Source organism: Platichthys flesus, chromosome 9 (genome assembly GCF_949316205.1).
Source record: "Platichthys flesus chromosome 9, fPlaFle2.1, whole genome shotgun sequence".
Lineage (NCBI taxonomy): Eukaryota > Metazoa > Chordata > Actinopteri > Pleuronectiformes > Pleuronectidae > Platichthys > Platichthys flesus.
In genome coordinates this window covers 13,244,011-13,265,439 of record NC_084953.1, presented here as the reverse complement: position 1 = coordinate 13,265,439, position 21,429 = coordinate 13,244,011, and the positions used below count along the sequence as shown (strand labels likewise).

Below are 21,429 nucleotides of genomic sequence, written 5' to 3'. Positions count from 1 at the left end.
CAGTCAGGCATTCACAGAGCTGGTTGGCCTGAGATAATAGCTCCCCACTGTACAACAGCTGCTGGACATCAGTCACGATTGGCTAAGGTGGGAGTTGATGCTTACAATTGGTTGAGGGCAGTTACATACAATCCAAGCTGCTGATGCTAGCCACCCCGGTTGCCTGGATACAGCCATCCCTCACTGTGTTGGTGGCCTTGGCAAAGTGACGGACAGCATAAGTGCCCTGCAGAGAATCTGTTGATTCCGCTGAGAATCTCTTTATGTGGAATGGATCTATATCATGCTCTGTATTATTGTATCTCTTCATCTCTCTTGTTCATCCGTTTTATTCTCCTCCTTCTTCTCTGTATGAGTGTGTGTGTGTGTGTGTGTTTGTCATTGCCACTGTTACTGGAACAGGCCAAACTAAATTTGTCACTACATTATGGGCAAATAGAAGCAAGTGACAGCAAATGTTCATCTGAGAGCCTGTGTCAGGTCTTTACATTGGTCTGTAAACTCCGAAGAAATGGTAATGTGACATTTATCATGATAATTATCTGTATACAACTGATATGAGAATTGTTACCGTATACATTTTTGGCTTTTTTGCCCAGCCCTAAAAAGATTCAAACCTTCCAGGGCTTGTGTAACAGTACTGAACAACTCGGTGTGTATGAGCTCCTCATATGTGGAATTCTTTATCATTTCGTCTCTTCCGATTGTGAAGCAGTAAGGCACAGTGGTGTTGTTGGCCAGGCACCATGTGCTTCTTTCTCAGTGCTGCCTGCTCTGGCTGTTCTCCAGACTCTAAGCGCAGCAGACCGCCTGCTAATTTGTTTCTCTTAATGAACAAACTGAGGCCTCCAGCACATTCTCCTGGACACTTAGAGTGTGGCCTTTTGAGTGTGTATGTGTATGTGTGTGTGTGTGTGTGTGTGTGTGTGTGTGTGTGTGTGTGTGTGTGTGTGTGTGTGTGTGTGTGTGTGTGTGTGTGTGTGTGTGTGTGTGTGGTGTGGGTGTGGGTGAGCTGGGCCATCGAATGCTACTATTCCACTAACGTCTTCTGCTGCTGAATAGTATTGCAGGCACGGTGTCACAGTGTTAATCATGTGCGCACACACACGCACAAATACATTGAGAAACATAAAACTTCTAACCTTTTCAACCTTTACTAAGAGATTACTTGGAAAAATTCCTGAATGCTAATTACATGGCAAGTTTTGTAGTAAATTATCAATTAAAATTCTATTGGATTACTTCTGGATGACTTCATGGAAACTTTAAAACATGTTCTCTTGATGTTTCAATTTGAACATCTCAAACCATTTTCGATGCAAATAAAATATAAACAATATTTTAAATAATTAGCTAATGAACTCAGGCAATGCTACCAGAATAGTACACAGAGAGCACATATCTCTGCCAAGGCAACTGCCCCATTATGAAACCACATTTAAATTCCGTAGATCCAGATATATAGATTAGCAACAAATTACCAAAATTCTTAAATATGAGTCCCCCATATATGCCTTATTTCGTTTCATCAAGATCCATCAATTATTCTCTGCAACAATTCCAAGAAAAGTTTTGAAAACACAATTTTAAAGAAAGTGGAAATGCCCCATAATCCAGATTTTGCTGATCTTTCAAGGATTTGTTTCTGTGTATCCTACTAATTTACAGACAAAGAAACAATCAAAAACGGACGAAAACATAATCCTCTGCCAGACGTCACTGTATTGGTCTAAACAAAACCCAAGATAAATCCCCCAACTCTTTTTCTAACTGGAAAGAAACTTACCTCTAAGTGTTTTTGAAAAAAAAACCAAAGTTTTTGTTATTATCGTATTGTAAAAATATAACAATAATCATCAAATCACACATGTTTTCAAAAGTCAACTGGGCTGATTATAGTATGCGTGGCTTCACTATGTAAACCTGAATCCCCCAACCCTGCGTGAAATAAAAACAGAGAGAAGATACAAGTCCACATTTGAGAATAAGAGAAAAAAAGCATCATAAGCTGAGAGAGAGAGGTTGATGCCAGAGCTCTGCTGTCATTTATCTGTGGACACAAAGTAGATTAACTCATTAAACGTAATGTGCTCGGTGGTCAGTTGAGTGGCCGGCAGAGCAGAAACAGACCTATGGATCTGTTTATGTAGTTCTCCAAAGCTGGAGTATTTAAGACCGACCCTAGCAATGTCCTCTAACCTCCTTTATCACCTGCTGTGAGTTGTGCACCTCTTCACCTCAAAGCAACAGAGGATGTGTGGAACCGGCCTCCCCTCACCTACCCCGGCTCCTCCCTCTCGGTTCGCCTCTCAAGGCCGGTGACATTCTCCCGTTGTACCCTTGCCTCAGTTGCCTTGACAACTGTTCTCTCGCTGGGCGGAGTACCGCTCACTTTCTGCGTGATGGTGCAATAAGTGCTACAATTATGTAAATTCTGTTCAAGGGATTTGCAGATTAAACATAGCTAGCAGAGACGCTCTCGGCCCCGATGCTTTCAGCTCTTTAGTTCTGCACCGAACAATCCTTCGTGCATTGTTACATTACTGCGCATAGTGGATCATTTGCCTTGTTCTGGATTTTTTCTCACACGAGTCGCGGAGTAAGGACACTAATGGAAAACAATCTTTCTAAGTAAATGCATAAATGGAATATTAGACATGCAAATTGATTCTCACTTATTTCGTTGAGATATGGAGAGAAGCATCTAGGCACCTATACAAGAGATATATACATCCTGGTGAAGCTGTATTAAAAGTCTCTTCCCACTTGTTAGGCAAAAGGCAGTAACCACAACTTTGTTTGTTCCAGTGTGGGTTTTTCTGAGGCGCTAATGTTTATGAATCATACTGAAAAGTAGGACAAATGGAAGTGTAGCACACAAAGCATCAAACTGGGACTATTATTACTACTATTCCTGCTTTACTGCTTCTTCATGATGTTAATGATGTGTCATCTTAACATTTGCTTCAAATTTAAAAGTTATATCTCAAACTGGGCCTCAAAGTGTTATGGATCGAAATAAGGAAATGTATTTATGTTCAGACTAATTCACAATTTTGTCCACTAATGTATGCTGTACAATTAGTATTTTATTTTGAAGGTTTACCTGAAGTACGTCTCTTTATCTTGCTCAAGTTGTGCAGACTATTACATGTCCTATGCAGCATATTGTCTAAGCCTTGTTAGAGCGACTCATTTTTAAATGTATTTACTGATCCTCTTTATTCCCAGTCACCCTCTCTGCTTTCATGTCAACTGTTTACAACCTGACTCTGTTGTTCCCACAATCCTGTTGGCTGTGCTTTAGTTATGGCCGTCTTTTTAGAGAACGTCTTTCAATAACAACCCTGTCCCAAATAGACCGGCTCTCACGGGCTGAGACGCGGTTATACCCCGGCAGTGGAGCAGCAGAGTTCGTCTTTGTCTCGAGGTTCCGTGTCGTTATGAGGCTTAACGTGTTTCCCCGGAGGGCGGAGGCTTTGATTCTGGCTTGTAAATGGGCTGCAGTCCTTTTCCTGTAGCTTCTGTAGCCTCACCACTTTGTGAATCAACAACTAATGGAGCATGATGGACAGCAGTAACACAACATGACTTTCACTGATTGAAATCTCTCATGTGAGGATGAAATGAGCGAGTATTTCAACTACAACCGGGTCGAAACATTTTCACTCCAAACAATCAAAAATATATCTATATATAAATAATTGGGATTTTGGTTTGTTGATGGTAAATTTATTGAACCTCATGTGTGTAGAAGCTGTGTGAGCTACACTTGTCATTCCAGCGCTAACAACTGGAGGGAACATCTCAAAAGCCTTTATCTAAAACTCTTGAAACTCATATTTATATAGAGATAACCTGCAGATATATTTCTCATTGTATTGGTTTCCCCTCTTGTGAATATTATGTACAATAATAAATCTTTAATTTTTGTTTATTTTGTCGGTGGTAGCATGTTTTATTTGGGCAATTGCATGTGTGTTTGGCGGATGGAGGCTCGGTTGAATCAGCTCTTTTGAACTTCTGGGCAGTGTTGGTCTTTGTTGTCTCTCTGTCGTTCGCCCACGCTACCTCGACACCCCTCTCACTCACCCACCATCTATCCATCCTCCCATCAACCTCCCTCTTCATCTCCCATCCTCCAACCACAGCTTCAGGCTCTTTCATCTGTTTCATGAGGGGTGGAGGAATTGTGTGCGTGGGGGTGTCTCTTTCTATGTCTGAGTGGGTGTATTTGTGTATTTGTTGTGTGTGTGTCTGTGTTTGTTTATGGGTTGTGTCCACACAGGTAAACAACAGCAGATTTCATTCCCCACATTTGACCTTTAACCTTTAGTGTTGATGTCACTCATTGTGTGACTGGCCCATTATGTTTGCATTGGAGTCTGAACACTGAAGATGGGATGATGCTGCTGCTATTACAGGGCATATGTGGGACTCTGCGATTTCATGATATATAATGTTGCACATTACTGGATATGCATAACTCCTACCTTTGCTTGACCATGTAAATTGGGGTCATGTTTTTGCAGAGTTAAGTTCCATTATCTCCCTCCATATGTGTGTTATGGACAAAGGCCCTTTGCAACGTCTGATTCTGGGGTTTGTTTTGAGCACTGAACTGTACTTGTGTGTCTCTCCTCCGTAGATTCTCTCCGTACTGTTTGACATGATTATTGCGTAGGTAATACAATATGTTTGTGGGTGTTTTGAGTCTGTTATGGGGACCTGTCTGTGGCAAAACGTGCCAAGTATGGTTTTCTGGTTCAAGTTTAGACTTTTTATACCCAAACAACAGGAGTTGCCACTCTTTTAGTAAAAGCTCCCTGTTTTTTCTTGGCCGGACAGAATTATTGTTCTTTTACCCTGTTCTGTCTCATATTCGCTCTCCTCCATGTTTGTTTTTCTTTTTTGTTGTGCCTGAATAAATGTAAAATATCATCCAAACATTACCGTAAAGGACGGGATTTGTGGCACAAGAAAGTGAAGAATAAAAATTATGAAACAGACATATTCCTTTTATCCTCATATCACATATACCCAGTCGATGCATGTAGATGACTCCAATCAGTTATGCCCCCGGTGTCCTTCAACCTGCCATTAGAGTGACATTAGAATACTAATAGACACAATATCAGCCGCAGAGGTCCCAGTTGATGAAGGTCACCATAGACAGGACACAGCGGGAGTTTGAGATGTGTCACCAAACATTTGCATTGTAAGCAGTGTTTGTTTCAAGATGGATGGTGTTGGTTCTGCCGAAATTATCAGTTGATAATATTGTTAATTTAGAATTAATTGTGCTTAGTCCCGAGATACAAAGTCCATGTTAGTGTGAGTCATTTAGTCGACCACAGTTGACTTTATATGTTGTTGACTATTTTCAATCTGGACAAAAAATTGCATTTTAGGCAAATTTGTGCCATCTGTTTACATCTAAGATTTCACCCAACTGATTTTAGTCTTGAAAGTCGAACTTCTGCAACAGCAAGTTCATGAGAAAAAAGAAAAACCCTTCGCTGTCAAAAATAAAAACCCTCATAAGCCCTGATATAAATCTTGTACTCCTGGAAAGTTCTGTCAGCACAACACACACTTTTTCCTCTAGGCTTGCGTTATAAATGAAGTGGGTTCAAATAAAACCTGTTTTGTAGCTGTCATGTACTTTTCCCCTTCACTGTATGTTATTCAATCTTCTGCAGACAGTAGTGTTTAAGTGCTTATCCGGGCTCAGTCTAGTGCTGGTGTCAGTGTGTTTATATGGTTTATGGTTGTGCTGCTGATGTCAAGCAAGATTTTAGTGCACAAGAAGAGAATTGTAAAGCCGGGATATTTTTGAAAGCCTCCTTTTTTGGCAACAACAAACATAGAAAGAATTTGGTTCAGCTTTCATTTTTAATTTTTCAAATCTGTTTGTGCTGTTTCTTCATTGTCTCGTCTAAGTCCTGGACAAAAATTGACTGACTGAAAAATGCATTTCAAAATTTTGATCATGATAGATTTGAGTAATTTATCTAACAAAAATTAAATCAAAGCATTGTCTGGTTCTACATTTTCAAATATGAGAATTTCCTGAATTTACATAGTTCATAAACTAATCTATTTATTTAAAAAAAAAACAATAATAAATATCGAAAATTCGCAGCAGCTCTGATTGCTTTCTTGTTGGGTCCAAGAATCGACATCTATCAGTCCTTCCAGTGAATGAATGAACCTCTGTTCTTTTGCCGTCTTGCGTTCATGGTTGTAATTAGATGTGAAATGGACCAACAGATTTCCTTGTTAAGGATTTTCCAGCGGGACAAACAGGACGTAATAGAATACTTTAGATAGACATCCAGCTGTATCCATGGTAATCCAATGAGGCCGCAGCAGTCATTACCAGGCCCATCCTCCCAGGAATGCACCCCGGCATACATTGTACCGCACACAATAACACACACACACACACACACACACACACACACACACACACACACACACACACATAGCCTCATTAAGAATTGCAGAGGAGGGGCTAAACCATCCTCGTTCGTGAGATGAACAGAGGAATAAGACGAGAGGTGGATGGAGACAGAAAGAGTTCACTTCAAAAACAAAGCACTGTGGTGATTTGCTGTGATTGCAAATCAAAGGGAATGCTTTTAATTTGGGTAGATGCTTAATTTCATAGGGAAAAGCTTATCCAGAGTTCAGAGGTCATTTAACAGATAAATGACAGTCCTATACTCGGCTCCGTCTCAGCATTGTGTCGCCCCCCCTCTCTCAACAGACGCCTTGTTTGTCACTCGCTCTGTTTTCTGGCCTCGATCTATCTCCTGCTGGCCCAGAGGCCAAAGTCCACTCAGCTGTAATCTTTCCTCTGTGGCCTGCCAGCCCACACAGGACCTTTGCACTGTCACTGCTCCTGTTGATACTCAGGAAGCACTCCAGGAGGGTTCAGATAGTCACACGGGCAGCTGTTAAGTAGGAGATGTAAATATCTGGTGGTGTGGAGATGTAAAAATATTCAGACTGAACGAGCGCTCGTGTAAAGATCCGAGTGATTATTGCCTGAAATCTGTGTTTGCCTGAAGCAGCACACCAGCAGCGTCCTGAACCTGATGACTGTTTCCTTTAAAGCTGTGACACAGGAGCTGTGTATATGAACGTCTGTCGGCGGGAGAATGATTATGGTGTATGCATGTGTGTGTGTGTGTTATTCTGTTAGTGTGTGTTTACATTTGCACGTGCAGGGATTACATGGCATTTCCCTGGAAGAGGCCTTCACAGTGCTGCTGCTTAAAACACACAGAGGAACTCAGAGCTGCAAGTACACACACGCCCTGTGAGCTCACTGTCACATTTCTCTGTAAAATATGAACAGGTTTTTTTTTTGTCACGAGCCAGATAATTATTCTGTCTGGTATAAAGAAAAACAAACTTTCAACCCTTGAGCGTTCTGTCTGACCCAGTTCCCCACTCAGTCTGAACTCATCAGAACTCAACAGAAGAAACAATTTGTCAGATCACGTTTCAATAACTGGGAATTTGTTGTAATTAATTGACAGAAAGTGTTATTCGTTCATGTGGATCAGTTTATAGTAAGTCAATAAAAGGCCTGCAATATTTATATTTATGTACTTAAAAGCGACAATGCACCTTAATTCACATGCATACTTAAGTGTGACATGCAGATGTGCCAGATTAAGCCTTGGAGGATAGTTTTCATGTGCAGGCCCTGCAGGTTTATTTAAATCTTAAATCAATAAATTAAAAAACATGGACAAAGGCACATAAGAGAGGCACAAAAATAAATACAAAAAAATTGTAAGGCCTTGTTTTTAAGGTGGGTGTGTGTGTGTGTGTGTGTGTGTGTGTGTGTGTGTGTGTGTGTGTGTGTGTGTGTGTGTGTGTGTGTGTGTGTGTGTGTGTGTGTGTGTGTGTGTGTGTGTGTGTGTGTGTGTGTGTGTGTGTGTGTGTGTGTGTGTGTGTGTGTGTGTGTGTGTGTGTGTGTGTGTGTGTGTGTGTGTGTTTAGTGCTTTAACTATAGTATTGTGTTAGTCCAGCTCTGTCCCCCTGCAGCTCCACCAGCAGCAGGGTTGGTACCTGTAGATCCAACATGGCCCCTGCTGCCACATCCATCATCATAAAGGTGTTTGTGTTGCACACAGCTCTGCTCTGTGGCATTTTAGGGTCCTTGAAGGACAGTTAAATCCTGGTGTAATGAATAGCCCATCAGTTGGACTGGGGCTCCTCGCCACCACAAGGACCCTCCCTGTCCCATCCATCATCGGCTGGGGGTGCTGCTCGTCACAGTGGGGGTCGATCGCAGAAATGAGTTGGGTACAGGTGTGTGGGATGGCTTGTCTGAAGGTCCTGGGCCGGTCGATCGGGGTCACGGACACCGATTAGTGGGATTAAACAGAAGAAGCCTTAACCACGTATTCGTTACTTCTTAAATGTAAACGTAGGAAGAAGAAAATGGGACGTGGGGGGAGAATAAATACAGGAATAGGAATTTCAATGGGGGTGGGAAATTGGCGAGGTGGGGGTGAGAGGGTGAGGTCGCCCTGGTCCAGAGGGGTTTGAGAGACACAAAGAGCTGCACCTCCCAGAGGACGCTGCTCCATCAGCCCACCCTGCTTTTATTACTGGCCTGATTAAACTCCCCCGCCAGCCACTAATGTAGCTGTAATATATGATCCGCCTCTCTCTCTCTCTCTCTCTCTCTCTCTCTCTCTCTCTCTCTCTCTCTCTCTCTCTCTCTCACTCTCTCAGGTATTCTTAGATCCATATGGACACTCCCCTCTGTCACATGACTGGCTCACATGGCAACGGAGACAAAGCCTTATTAGCATACTTGATAATTGTTGTTTACTGTTTCTGTCTCCATCCATACATTTCTGCACTGACTAAATATGCGTTGTATGGGTGTATTTTATCCTCATTGAACTACAATGTACGGAACAAATCAATTCATGTTACACCTTCAATTTATCTTAATTAGGTTGTATAGTCAAGGATATTACTACATCAAATAAAATCAGGATACAGAATCTGTTCTTTCTCTTCCTTATCTGTGACATTTCTTAAAACAGAATAAGAGCCAGGCCAAGGAGGATGAAGAAGAGGTTTTTATATATCACACACCCAAACACACACACACATACACACTCCCAGCGGGGCCTTCAATACAAAAAGGCTTTTCATGTTACTGTGCCAACAAGTGCCTGGAGTGTTGGCTCCGCAACGTAAAGGGTTAGTGTCAATCTAAAGGTTAGAATTTCAGCGAATCCGTGGTCTGTGTGAGGGAGAAGAGACGGTGGGGAAGTGAGTTCTCTCACAGATGTTTCTGACGTTCCTTTGAGCAAGGACATGTATCCATTTCATATGCTCGGAGATTGTAACATCAATATATATCCGCTCCGTAAATGTGCAGCACTGCTTATTGTGGAAAATACACATTTTGCAGCTATGGAGGAGCTGACCTTATTTCATTTGCTGCTCGGCTTTGAGGGTAAAAGTCCAAATAAACTACAACGCTCTCCTCTGATGTCTTTTAGCAACAGGCATTTAGCTAAATCTGTGTTTTGGGAACCTCGGCCTGCTGTGTTGTTTTATTCGTCCCTTTTATCTGTCAATGCACTGGTGCTTTTTAGTCTAATTTCCCAGTCAGTTGGTGTGTACTGCTCCTTTTCTCTGCTCAGAGATCACAGTATTGATTCCCTGCTGCACAGAAAATAGGGCTGTTGCTTGCCATGCAATACAAAGGTACTGAGTAGGCCTAATCAACACCTATTGATTATTCTGCGCTGACCATTTCCTTCTGGTATGGAGCTTTTTTCTCCAGCCTGTCTGCTCTGAATTGTGTGTGTTGTTCTGTCGCTGTGGAGCTATAAAGCTGTTATGGAACATTTGTCTTAACGCCGGGATAAATTGGGAATAAACGAGTAACAGTGAAGCTGCATTTGATCAAATAATCAGCACAAATGCACTCAATCATGTTGCAATCACAGAGCCACAACCAGACATGAAGACACGCACGCACACATGGACGGAACACCTGCTCATTCGCATGCATGCACACAATCACATAGTGATGTGAAAGCAATTGGCTGCAGCCGAGGAGAGGCCAACTCCCAGAGTTCGGTTGCTAATGGCTACAGGATCCTGGGGAGCGGGGGGGAGATGTCGATAATGACAATGTCACTCGCAGCCAACCAGATCTCAAAAATGGGACAAGACGCACACAATTACTGGAATAAAAATGTCTACTGGTGCATTTATAGAACACACAGGCAACGGCACACACAGACGCAGACACACACACACACACACACATGTTGAAATGGAAGAGCAATTTTCCTCCATCCAGGTGGTGGTGTGTTATTATAGGCGTCAAAAAGAGCCGTTTTCGCTCGAGGTGCAGTGTTTGAAGGAAGGATTTTTTCAAGGTCAACTAATATCTTTTTTCGGGGTTTGTGTTAACTCTTATGTCCAGTAAAGCTTTTGTCTGAAGCTTTTATCACATATTCACCATTGCTCATATCGTGCATTTTATGTCTGCTCTTTTCATTAAGCCTGGTCCTGCAGTGCATTTTACTAGTAAAACTGTTCATTTCCTTATTCTATCCATCAGCGGTGTCAAGTTTATCCAACATGCACAATAAATCAGGTGGCATTTTGTGATTCCTTTCCAGAGATCCTATCGCAATTTAAATCTTCTACATCAAATGGAGCACTGCCTGACTGACTGACCAGAGGTCTTCTTTGTCTTATGACATGCTGCATGCTTCCTGTGTAACAGCAGGCCGACCAGATCACAAAGACGCTGATGTAGATGATGCAAGGTCGTGCAAAAGCTACAGGACTAAACCCCTGTTCAAATTGTGCAATTGTGTTATTCCAGATCAAAATGATGAATGCTCGTTGTCACCAAGGGAATTGTGCATAAATCAATGATAATAAATCAATGACTGCTACTGTCACTAAACTATGGTTGATTGTGGAATTGCAATGTCAAGCCCTTACATTTGCTGTGAAAAAGATTGTAGCATTACAAAAAAAGTTGATGAATGTGTTTTTTACCTTTTGAAAATAAGATTTTTACGGTTCCCTTCCTGACAGTTCAGCACTGTTACATGCAGTGCAATGCAGCTGCAAGCAGGACCCTGATAAATTCATAGTCATGGCCTTGCTATTTTCTGTATAAATGCAGCGAGTCCAGGATGCCGCCCTTTTTCTTTCCACATGATTGCACAGACATCAACAGAACAAGCTCAGTGAAGAGGAAAGATGGGGAGAGGGGGGAGCAGTGAGGCAGGTGTGAGAGGTGATAAACGTACATTCCTCCGCAGAAGAAGAAGTGAGGAGGAGGTGGAAAAAAGGGACGGAGTGAGAGATCATAGCATCCAGTCCTCCCTCCCTCCCTCTGCAGCCGAGCAGTCAAATGAGACATCAGCAGCACAGTCGAGCATTTCTGACGCTCTCTTCTCTCCACAGACGGGACGACTAGACTGGATGATTAATATCAATCATGTTTGTGTAACACCGAGAGCAGAACATTAAGCCTATTGTTATCCTAATGAGGCGTGACCATGTAGAGCAGCCCTGACTAATGGGGTTCAGCCGTCAGTAGGTGATGCTGAAAAGGGAACGGAGGGGTCCTGTGTCTATTCACAGTCATCACACGATGCAGCTTCTTTCGTTGTCTGTGTTCTGATCTCCCAGAGGAGATGTTAAAGATTAAGTTAAAGAGTTCTATGAAATCAGGAGAAAGTTGTAGTTGTCATAGCCAGCTCACTTATCATTTCTTCTTCTTTATGTCTTCACATATGTTTGTAACAATCGTATCGTCATTATAATGTAGATTATAGGGCTCACCTACAAATACTTCATTTCATGTTTACAGTATACAACCACTCCTCACTCAGCTAACCAGCATCCCTCCTGTCTCCCTCGTCTCCCCCATTCCACTTCCTCTCAGTCCACTGCTCATCATCCCTTCTCTTGCACAACTCCCCTAATTTTTTTTATTAGGTTTTGCTTCATAAAACCTTAATTTCTCCAGCTCAGTGAATCAGTGAATCTTTTTCTAAGAGCAGCCTGGATTGTTGCGTCCCCGAGCTCTGTGCTGCCATATTGTCTGGTTACGGTCGCAGCAGGCCCATATTGTGACGTCCAGTGCCGACCTGGTGCCAAAGAGTTTACATCACCTTCGAGATTTGTTTATCTGGGCTTTTCAGGAGCTTCAGAGAAGTTTCTAACATTAAAGTAGAATTGTATTGAGTCGACAACCCTTGATCCATCAGCGCAGACAGATGTGCAGTAGCTGGGTGTCAACACAGAGGTTTCATTCACTCTCCTTTGAAGACTGGCCTCTTTTGCCTTTTTGTGGTGCTTGTAGGCCGTGACTGAAAGTTACTACAGTAGCACTGTGGTAAAACCAAAATCAAAAAAACAGTATGATGCTAATATATTATAGACTTATTGGCTATTCATTTTGCTAAATCATATTGACAGCACTTAAACATTTGTTCCAGGAGATGACTATCAAAGTGGCGCCATATCCTAATCCATAAACACATGGACACTCTTCATGTGTAGGGCCTTTGCATGTAGCTGTTGCAGCACAATGGCTCCCCAATGGAAGATAATGGAATAACATAACTTTTGGTAATCTGTGGATTTTATATTGTGAAAGGAAGTACTATCATCGTCAGTTGTGCATGTGGCACATTTACACCAGGATAGAGTTTCAGATTTTAGATTTGTATGATGGCCTTTCTATAACATGATTCAAGGAATCAAAGACCAGAGACCAGAGACCAAAGACTGTATCGTCCATGTCCTGTGTAACAGCTCTGAAATAAAACAATATTAATAACTATTGAAATATAACTTTCATCAGTTACAATAAATTGTGTTGTTTATCAAGTGTTTGTGATTCTCTGCTCATAAAGAAGAGATTAGAACCTAAACTTTCACTCGGGAGAAAAAATTAGGCTTCAACTTAAAATATATATATTATATTATTTTTAATTTTATAATTAAAATATGTCCTTTCCTGTGTTTATTTCCAAGGAGTGGATGTACATGCTCTGTCAGAAATCTGAAATTGTTGTCATGAGACTAACAAAACAGGGACTTTAATTAAAAGAGATATTGTGTCTTAGCTTTCATGGGGTACAAAGGAATCCTGTATTTCCTCTCTCAGGATTCACATCACCGGCTCCACAGTGACTGTTTCCCCTTGAAGAGCCTCTATGAAATCAGACCTAATATCTTAACGTTAGATTGAGTTTAATTAAAGCTGTGTTCGGGATCTGTACAGTGTGTGAGTGTGCATTCTGGGATATTGATACCTATCCTTTATTGGACTGCTGCCATAGGAAAGAAGTCTGCACGATCCAGGGTGTTGCAGACTGCATGTAGAAATGTGATATTAACAATAAATATCACATTAAGCAGCCGACATTGCTTGGAATGAGAAATATAACACATGCTGATGACCGTAATGAAGTTTATTCAGACTAGACAGTGCGGCTCAGACCACAAGCTTAATGTGTTCTTCCTTTTCGTTTGTAATATCCCGACAGCCGAATTATTTGTTGAAATATATACTGGATCTAAAAGAGATTAAAATGTCTGACAAAGTTTGAGAGACGCTCTGACGCTTCAAAGTGCAGGTGGACGTTTCCTCTGATGAGATGAGTCAGGCAGATGTTTCACATTGTTATCAATTTGCCTTTTCCCTTCCGTCTCAAAAAGATGCAGGGAGCCGGCAAAACTATCCCGATCTTCAAGGCCCTGCAAGAGGTCTGGGCCAAACTTCCCGTCGCTCTGACTGTCACAGATAACACTTCACAGCAGCGGCTTAGTGGAATGAGAAGAAGGGAGAGAGAGAACCGATAAAGACAGACCCAGGGAGAATCGCTCGGGATATAAAATGCACAAACTGACTTAGCCTTTTATACAGCCCTTCTGAAGAATGAAAGAGTGGGTGTAATTAACTTTCCCCTCAGCCCCTCGCATGGTCAATAATACAGCTTTCTGTGGACTTGGTTGTGTGATTGGAAGAAGCTGTGGCCTATTTCTCAATCTTCGTTCAATTCCACCTCGTCTATCTTCTTCCCCGTGTTCCCTACTATTACTATTCCCTACTATCCCTATTTAACTGCCTCTCCACTGAACTCCAAATCAAGTCAACAGCATGTTTTTTGTTTCTGTGCTGTGTCCTCCCAGACGTGTTTGTGGAGGAAATAAATGGATTTTTTAGGGATGCAGGAAGTATCTGGGCTGAATAGAAACATGCTGAAAAAGGCTTGGGTAACTGACAGGGCAGATGTGAGTGTCCCAACATATTTGTGAGCATGTCAGTGGACTCTGCTTTTAGTTTTTCGTTTCCAGGAAAGATTATGGACAGGATAGTTAGTCTGCCGATGATCAAACATGACCTACTTCATGTATGTCTCAGAAACTTTGCCTGTTAGTGTCCTCCCATCAGCTCCTTGAATGTAGGCCGTATTTAAAGGTTCGCTCAGGTAATTGCTGCACAGGCTGCGCAGTGAAAACCTTTATATTCAAGCCACATAGAGTTGTTTTGATTCAGATAAAAGTCTGTCTCTGGGTAAACAAGCTTCTAGTTGTTTGACATTGATGTAGAACAACCTAACAATAGCAAACAGGCCATATTAAGGGAGCTGATATCTGAGCGTGTGAAATTTGGTGAAGCTTGATTGAATTAAAGGGGCCTGTTTGGCCTTTGTGGAGGTATGAGCTCTACTTTTGTAATCTAACAAGATTTGTCATCTTATCATCCTCCGTCGCATCCACCCAGATTCCAACATCTTGCTCTGCACTGTTTGTTTTCAATATATTTTAAATGTATCATGCCTTTCCAAGTTTGAAGTCTTGTACTATCTTACTATAATCCCTGCCCAGTAAAAACTTATAAAGGTCTAAACATGCATGATGAGACGTGGTGTTTTACTTCTGTAAAACACTTCTTTCGAGTTGTGTGGCCTCATTTGTTTTCTGCCTTTCCAGCTTTCTGTCTCCATCTCTCCCTTTTATCGCTTCTCCCCGAAATGCATCTCCCCCACCGTCTTCCTTCCTTCTCCCTCTGTGTGCGAGTCTCTCACTGTGCTCTCCGCTCTCTGTCTGGGTGTTGTGTGTATTTTCCCTCTGGTCCCCGGGATCATCTCACACCCCATCTGGCCTCCTGCTTGTTCTCTTTCCCTCTCATCAAGTATTCACTTGGCTGCAGGTTGTGTACCCATCACATGTGATTCACTCTCTCCGTCTCTTTCAATTTGTTACACACACACACACATGCACACACAGTCACATAATAAATTAACACTTGTCAGCTGAATGTGTGATTCTCTCCATCGTATCATTTTCACTACTCTAGGCATGTGTGTTTTATGTTTTTTTGGAGTTGCTTAGCTTGCAGTCTGGCAGTATAAATAGTACACAACAATAGATGAAGAGCTGCAGTAGTTCCTCGTCCCGCCTCCGGTTCTCCCGGGCAGCCAGTGAGTCTATCCCAGTGAGTGTGCATTGTTAATGCTCCCCTGGCCTCGATGAGGGAGACGATTGGTAGAATTAATTGTGGCTGGAGGGCAGAAGTGGAATAAGTGAGAAAAAAAAGAGGCGAGGATGAAGAATGGGGAGGGGGGGGGTTGGATTGGTTGTCTAGCTGGTTTTTTAGTGCTGTGTTTCCTCCCTTAAAATATGGCACTGGAGGATGCTGAAATTGTTTTTATGCTCTCGCCCTTCCCCTCTCTCTAGATTAATATTAGCCCAGAGTTAAGTCAATCCCATTCTCTTTTATTGCTCAGTTTGTCTTTCTCTTCGTGTGTGATTTACACCTGCGTGCTACAGGGAAGTGATAAGCAGAGCTAATACAGCAACAATCATAATGTAATGGCCTCCTCAGCTCCCAAGACACTCATGCTATCAGGATCATAGTTTATACCCCACAGTGAGGTGTCCTTAGATAAATAGAGCTTAGAAATAGGGACATGCAATGTGTGTGTGTGTGTTGGTGCGAGTGCCTGTTTGTGTGTTTGTGTGTGTATATCCTCCTTCTCTCATGGCTCCACTGTACTGCCAGATGATATCTGAGCTCCGGACACAGAGGAAACCAGACACCAGAGGCTTCCCCTGGTCTCTCCTCAGCTCCCTTTCACCTTCCTCGTCTCTCCTAACTCTGATTTTTACCACGAAACAGGTGATACAGCAGCACATACAGTAATAACAGTGGGCCATTAGTAACCCTGTAACTATTGATTATAGCTCTCGAGCATTCAATCAACTATTTCATCGATTAATCGTTAAAAAAAATTATTTAGCCTCATTACAACTCTTAAGCCTGAGCGGAATCTTTAACTGACGTATCATTAATTAAATAAGAAATTCCAAAAAAAATCTTTACTTAAAACCCTAAAGCAGCTGAGAAGTGAAAGGTGTTGTACAGAGTGGACTCTATGTGTTTGTGTCAGTTGTTGTCCTCTGATTCCATCTCACTGTCAGTAAGCTAGAGGTTGTCAATGAAGGATTTATGTGCTGGTTTTATGGGATCGCGTCAGAACGGCTGGATGGAGATATAAGAAGTTGGGGGTGGGGTGTTTGTGTGTCTATAGTGTGTGTGTTTGCAGGGTTTTGGGGGTTAGAGCAGTCGGGTTCTGGGGAAGCCGTCTCATCATTTATTTATACATGAATCTACAGAAGAAGGGGTTATTGGAGGGAGGGGGCGCTGCCTTCTACAAGCCGCCATGGGAATACTGCAGGTCAAGAGTTGTTTTTCTAGCTACCGGCACAATTCTTTGTCTGAAAAAGTGAAGTGAATGAATGAACACAACAGACTACAACTGGAGCGACTCGTCTCATAACATGTTGTACCAACGTGGAACTCATGAAACCCCTGCACGTCTCCCTGGTTTTGATTTGGTAAGGAATTAACTGAGGATGCATAGATGGATGAATTGATTAGAATATGAAAGGTCAAAGGTGAAGAGTCAATATCACTGTGACCTCACAAAACGCGTTCCTCTGCCATAACTTAAGAATTCATCTGCTAATTACAAAAAACCTTTAATAACTTTTGATGAATTTCTTCAGAGTCCTCACTACATATACTCTAAGTCTCTGGATGGACACAGATGTAAACTGCAACTTAACCAGTCAGTGGAGACGACAGGGCAGTAATTCTTGTTTCTTTATCGATTAGCTTTAATTAAATTACATCCTTGATAGTAGTTACACTTGTTTGTGCAGTATATTCTTAAGGCAGCCCTGGGATATGTGCCGTGTAATTTGCATAGTTTTTATGCTAAAAAGTGGTAAATACAGCCCCTGCAGACAAACATGAAGAATTAGCATTTCTTTGTACATGTACAAAGAAATAAAAATAAGGATTCTCTAGCTGCTGCAAACTCTCTGCCTGCTTTATAAACCTGAGCCAAGTGACAGTTAAAGTGTCAAAAGTACTGGCCGAAGCAGACAATTTAATATACACTCCAAAGTACACACACAGGAACCTTCTGTCCTTTCTCACAGCCACTTTAAAATGACTTCTGCAATGGTGTGCGTATGTTTGTGTGTGGGTGTGTATTTGTGCGTACTTTTGAGTGTATATTTAAATTGTCCTGGTGTGTTATAATGGTTAAAGTGACCTCACCGAAGACCTGAGTCAATGACTGAGGGGAGTTTACTCTCGATAATAACTTGCTCATCTCAACAAAGCATCTAATATTGGATTTTATTAGACAAACAGTGTTGTTACTTCATAATTAAAAAAAAAAAACTTATTTTATTTGGAGAAGGCAAAACAAATGATATTATAACTTTAGGATTTGTCATATTTACCAGAATATACTATGGGAGACCTAATTTGCTGATTTAGGAGAAAACTGAAGTTTTTCTTTTCTCTCACTCTTTTGAATTCATCTTTACCATTCACCATCAGGTCCAAAGCTCTGGTGTCCCTCCTCCCTCCAGTGAGCGCTGCTGGACTCTCTGTGATCATCTACCTAGACAAGAGATAATGAGAACCCCTAGTGTGCAGCTGAGAGAGAAGCCGTCAGATTCACACAAACACCAGCACCACAGATTAAATTAAAGCTACGGACGGCAGATTTTTATTCATAATCAGGTTTTATTGCATCCACATTGTTTTCCAGCTCATCTTGAGTTGAGACAATGTAATTATGAGATGGTAATGATGTGGATTGGTGGGTATGCTGGATGAAGGTGAGGTGCGTGTGCCAGGTAGAAGCGCAGACAGATGTCAGGACGGTTTCAGCAGCTGCAGAGAGTTTAACAAACCACTCTGAGAACTCTCCTTTGTTCTTACACATCACCCACCTGTTGCATATGAGTGCACGAACAAAAGAAGATGTGTGTATTGTACGGACTTGGATACACACACACACACACACCTACACTAGTTTGTTCCTCAGTGCACATTAAAGGGAACAAAGAGGCGGAGGTGCAGAGCCATTTCAAACCCCCTCTTCTCCCTACCTGCCCTCGCATCTGCTTCATCCAGCCACACTCTCACTAACACACTCACTCTGTTCGACTGTGAAGTGAAGGACATTTCATTTTCCGATAAAAGAAAATGAAATGTGATATTGAAAATGCCATGTTTACATTTTCCCGTTTCTGCTCTGGATCAAATGTTATCTGCTTTTTCCAGGAGACACCAGGTTTTTCATTTCGACCATAAGACAAACTAATCTGCCGATGACTTTTCTCAATTAATTGATTCACTATTTGCAAGATACAAAACACATTGAACGATACAGAGAGGCCTTTTTGGTTCGACCAACAGTTCAATAAACTAAGAAAAGCAGGTGATTATCTCTAAGGTCAAGCAGTAGTTATCAAATCAATTAAGCAACTTTTCACTGAAGCTTTATTCAGAAGTTTTGTTGACACGCCACAGTTTCAGATGCTGCTTGTAGGAGGAAACTCAGAAACCTTCTAACATAACATACCAGGCTATTTTCTGAGAGGCATGTTTTGAATTTTGTTACCCTAAGTGACAGTTTCTCTGACAAATCTGATTTATTTTTGTCCTAATGTTGTGTGCATATGAAACATATTGTAGATGTTAAATCAGCCACAGTTCACTTGCTGCTTCTTGTGTATTCCCTCCTCTTTGTCTCGATTCGGGCTTGAATACAAAGTGTTCACTGGCGCTGTGACCTTTTAAGTTGAATTAATACAACTCAGTCTGCTGCTTACCTGCAGATCTAACTAAGGGCGCATATGGGACCATTACTTTGTCCTGTGACAAGCCGGAGCTCGGCCATTAAGCTGACCTATTAGCCAGACGATTGCTCTGCAGTTCAAGCATGTATCCCTCCGTGCACACAGTCATCCATCCATCTGCAGCCGGCAGCCTGTCAGCTGGAGGCTGCCGAGGACGCTGAGCTCTCAGATAAAGTTACTGTTCATCCTAAGTGGATTTTTCTTCTTCTTTGCAAACTACATGTTTATCCACATATCAATGTTGGTAGGATACAGTCCCATTTTTAAGCCTTTGGTTATTACTGTAATGATCTTGTTTTGGATGTTAAACGAGCACGATAGTCTGATGCACTCAAACTATTTCACTAACATGAGCCGAAGTGTATTCCGCAGCAGTTCTTGTACGTCTAATGTAGGAACGTCCTCATGCTCCAGAGGATTTGTCCTGAATACTTTAGGCCGTACAGTATTTCCACCTGCAGAATGTTGTTTAATTAAAAATTGATTACCTTAAAAAGTTGTGGAGGCATTTTCTCATTTATTTTCCTTGTAAAACTGTCGGACTTTGTCGAACACCTTTCCACATTTTCATCACAGGCTCACACATCCATGCTGCTAACATGTTTGTGTGTGAATAGAACAATGGTATTGACAGGCTGCTGCCCGGGGCGTCTCTTTCTTATTACCGCGTTGAATAGAAAGCTTCTCCATCTGCACGTTTGCAACCAGGGTTTAAGTTTTATAGCAGCTCATGTTTACGAGGGGATAAAACCATTGGAACCAACACTATATAACCATTATCCAGAGAAATCCCATCTCTCTTGATGCTGCTTGGAATTACTCCTCATTTGTCATCTAGGTCCTGGCTATGCTGCAGATCTAATTGTCGAGAATGTAGAACATGTGTGGGAATAATATGAGAAGTGAATACTGTATGGAAATCACTGGATGATGTGTGATTAATGAAACTCACATCAAACAATTGTTGTATTTTAAGTAACTGAGGTTTATCAATTTGTGCAAAACAATGTGTGTGCGAGTGTGTGGTTGTTCGTTTGTGTGTGTTAGTGTGTGTGTGTTTTCTTGCCTGGACACTGCTCCCCCTTTCTGTCAGGTGTCAGGTGTCCTGCTATGAATGAAGCAGGGGATTATTTGAGACAGAGCATCGATGCTGATTGAATTAACTGGTTCTGAAAAAGATTTGCAGGTTTCTGTGAGAGAGAAGAGACGGAAGGAAGCTATCGACCCGACTGTAACTCTGAATGGACGTGTGTTTGTCACGGCCCACTCGCTCTCTGTATAAATACGTCCACAGAAATACGTTTTTTAAAAGATTGGTAGACTTGGTTTGGGTACCAAAGGTCATGAAAAACATTTGACACCAAAGAAACCACTGTACATCCTCCAAGTGGAATCTGGTAATATAAACCATGCTTTGGCATCACTGTTCTGAACACTGTGTGACTTTATGAATGGGAATCCCTGACACGAGCTCAGATCCAGAATATAATCGTGCAACTAATCATGATTTCTCTCTCTGTTTATTTTCTCTGCACAGTCACAGATGAAGACACGGTGAAGAGGTACTACGCCAAGTTTGAGGAGAGGTTTTTCCAGAACTGCGAGAAGGAGCTGCTGAAAATCAACACATTCTATTCAGGTATTTAGTTATTCCACTTTTACCGGAGATGATCAGTACAGAAAAAATCTAATCAAAGTTCAATACATTTCAGTCCAATGTACTTTTAAATAAAAGTAAAAATAACTCTTACAACTTTTATGGAGTAGGATTAATTAGCTTATAAAAATGTAATAGTTGTATGTGTAAAATACTACTTTCTAAGACCAGTGATTATAAGTTGTTGCACAGTTTGTTTACTCTGTACTGCGTTTAAGAGAGATGTGTTGCTCTGCTATTTCCGTGCCGAATGTCATTGTGTCTAACCCTGGTGATTTGATCGAAGTAGGCAGTGCTTGGTCATGTTCAGGCGAGCAGGCTGGCTGTGTGTGTATTTCAGGTGTCGAGGGAGTGTGTGTGTGCAACGTAACGTGAGATGGAGGCTTCGATATGTTCTGGTATTCTCCCCTCTGCTCTTGAACTTCAGCTCCAAGCGATAGTTTGTGTATCCAATGAGAGGCGGGGCTTCCTCTAGAGGCCGTCTGTGCAACTGCAGGTTCTACAGG

General features: G+C 41.8%; 1 protein-coding gene across 1 annotated transcript in view; it reads left to right on the top strand.

Moving 5' to 3' along the window:
• xpr1a (xenotropic and polytropic retrovirus receptor 1a) overlaps positions 1-21,429 on the top strand; it is a 67,531-nt gene that overhangs the window by 25,229 nt on the left and 20,873 nt on the right. The window contains exon 3 of the mRNA XM_062395492.1: positions 20,804-20,905. Coding sequence (XP_062251476.1) covers positions 20,804-20,905 — 102 coding nt within the window. The remainder of the gene's footprint in view (positions 1-20,803; positions 20,906-21,429) is intronic.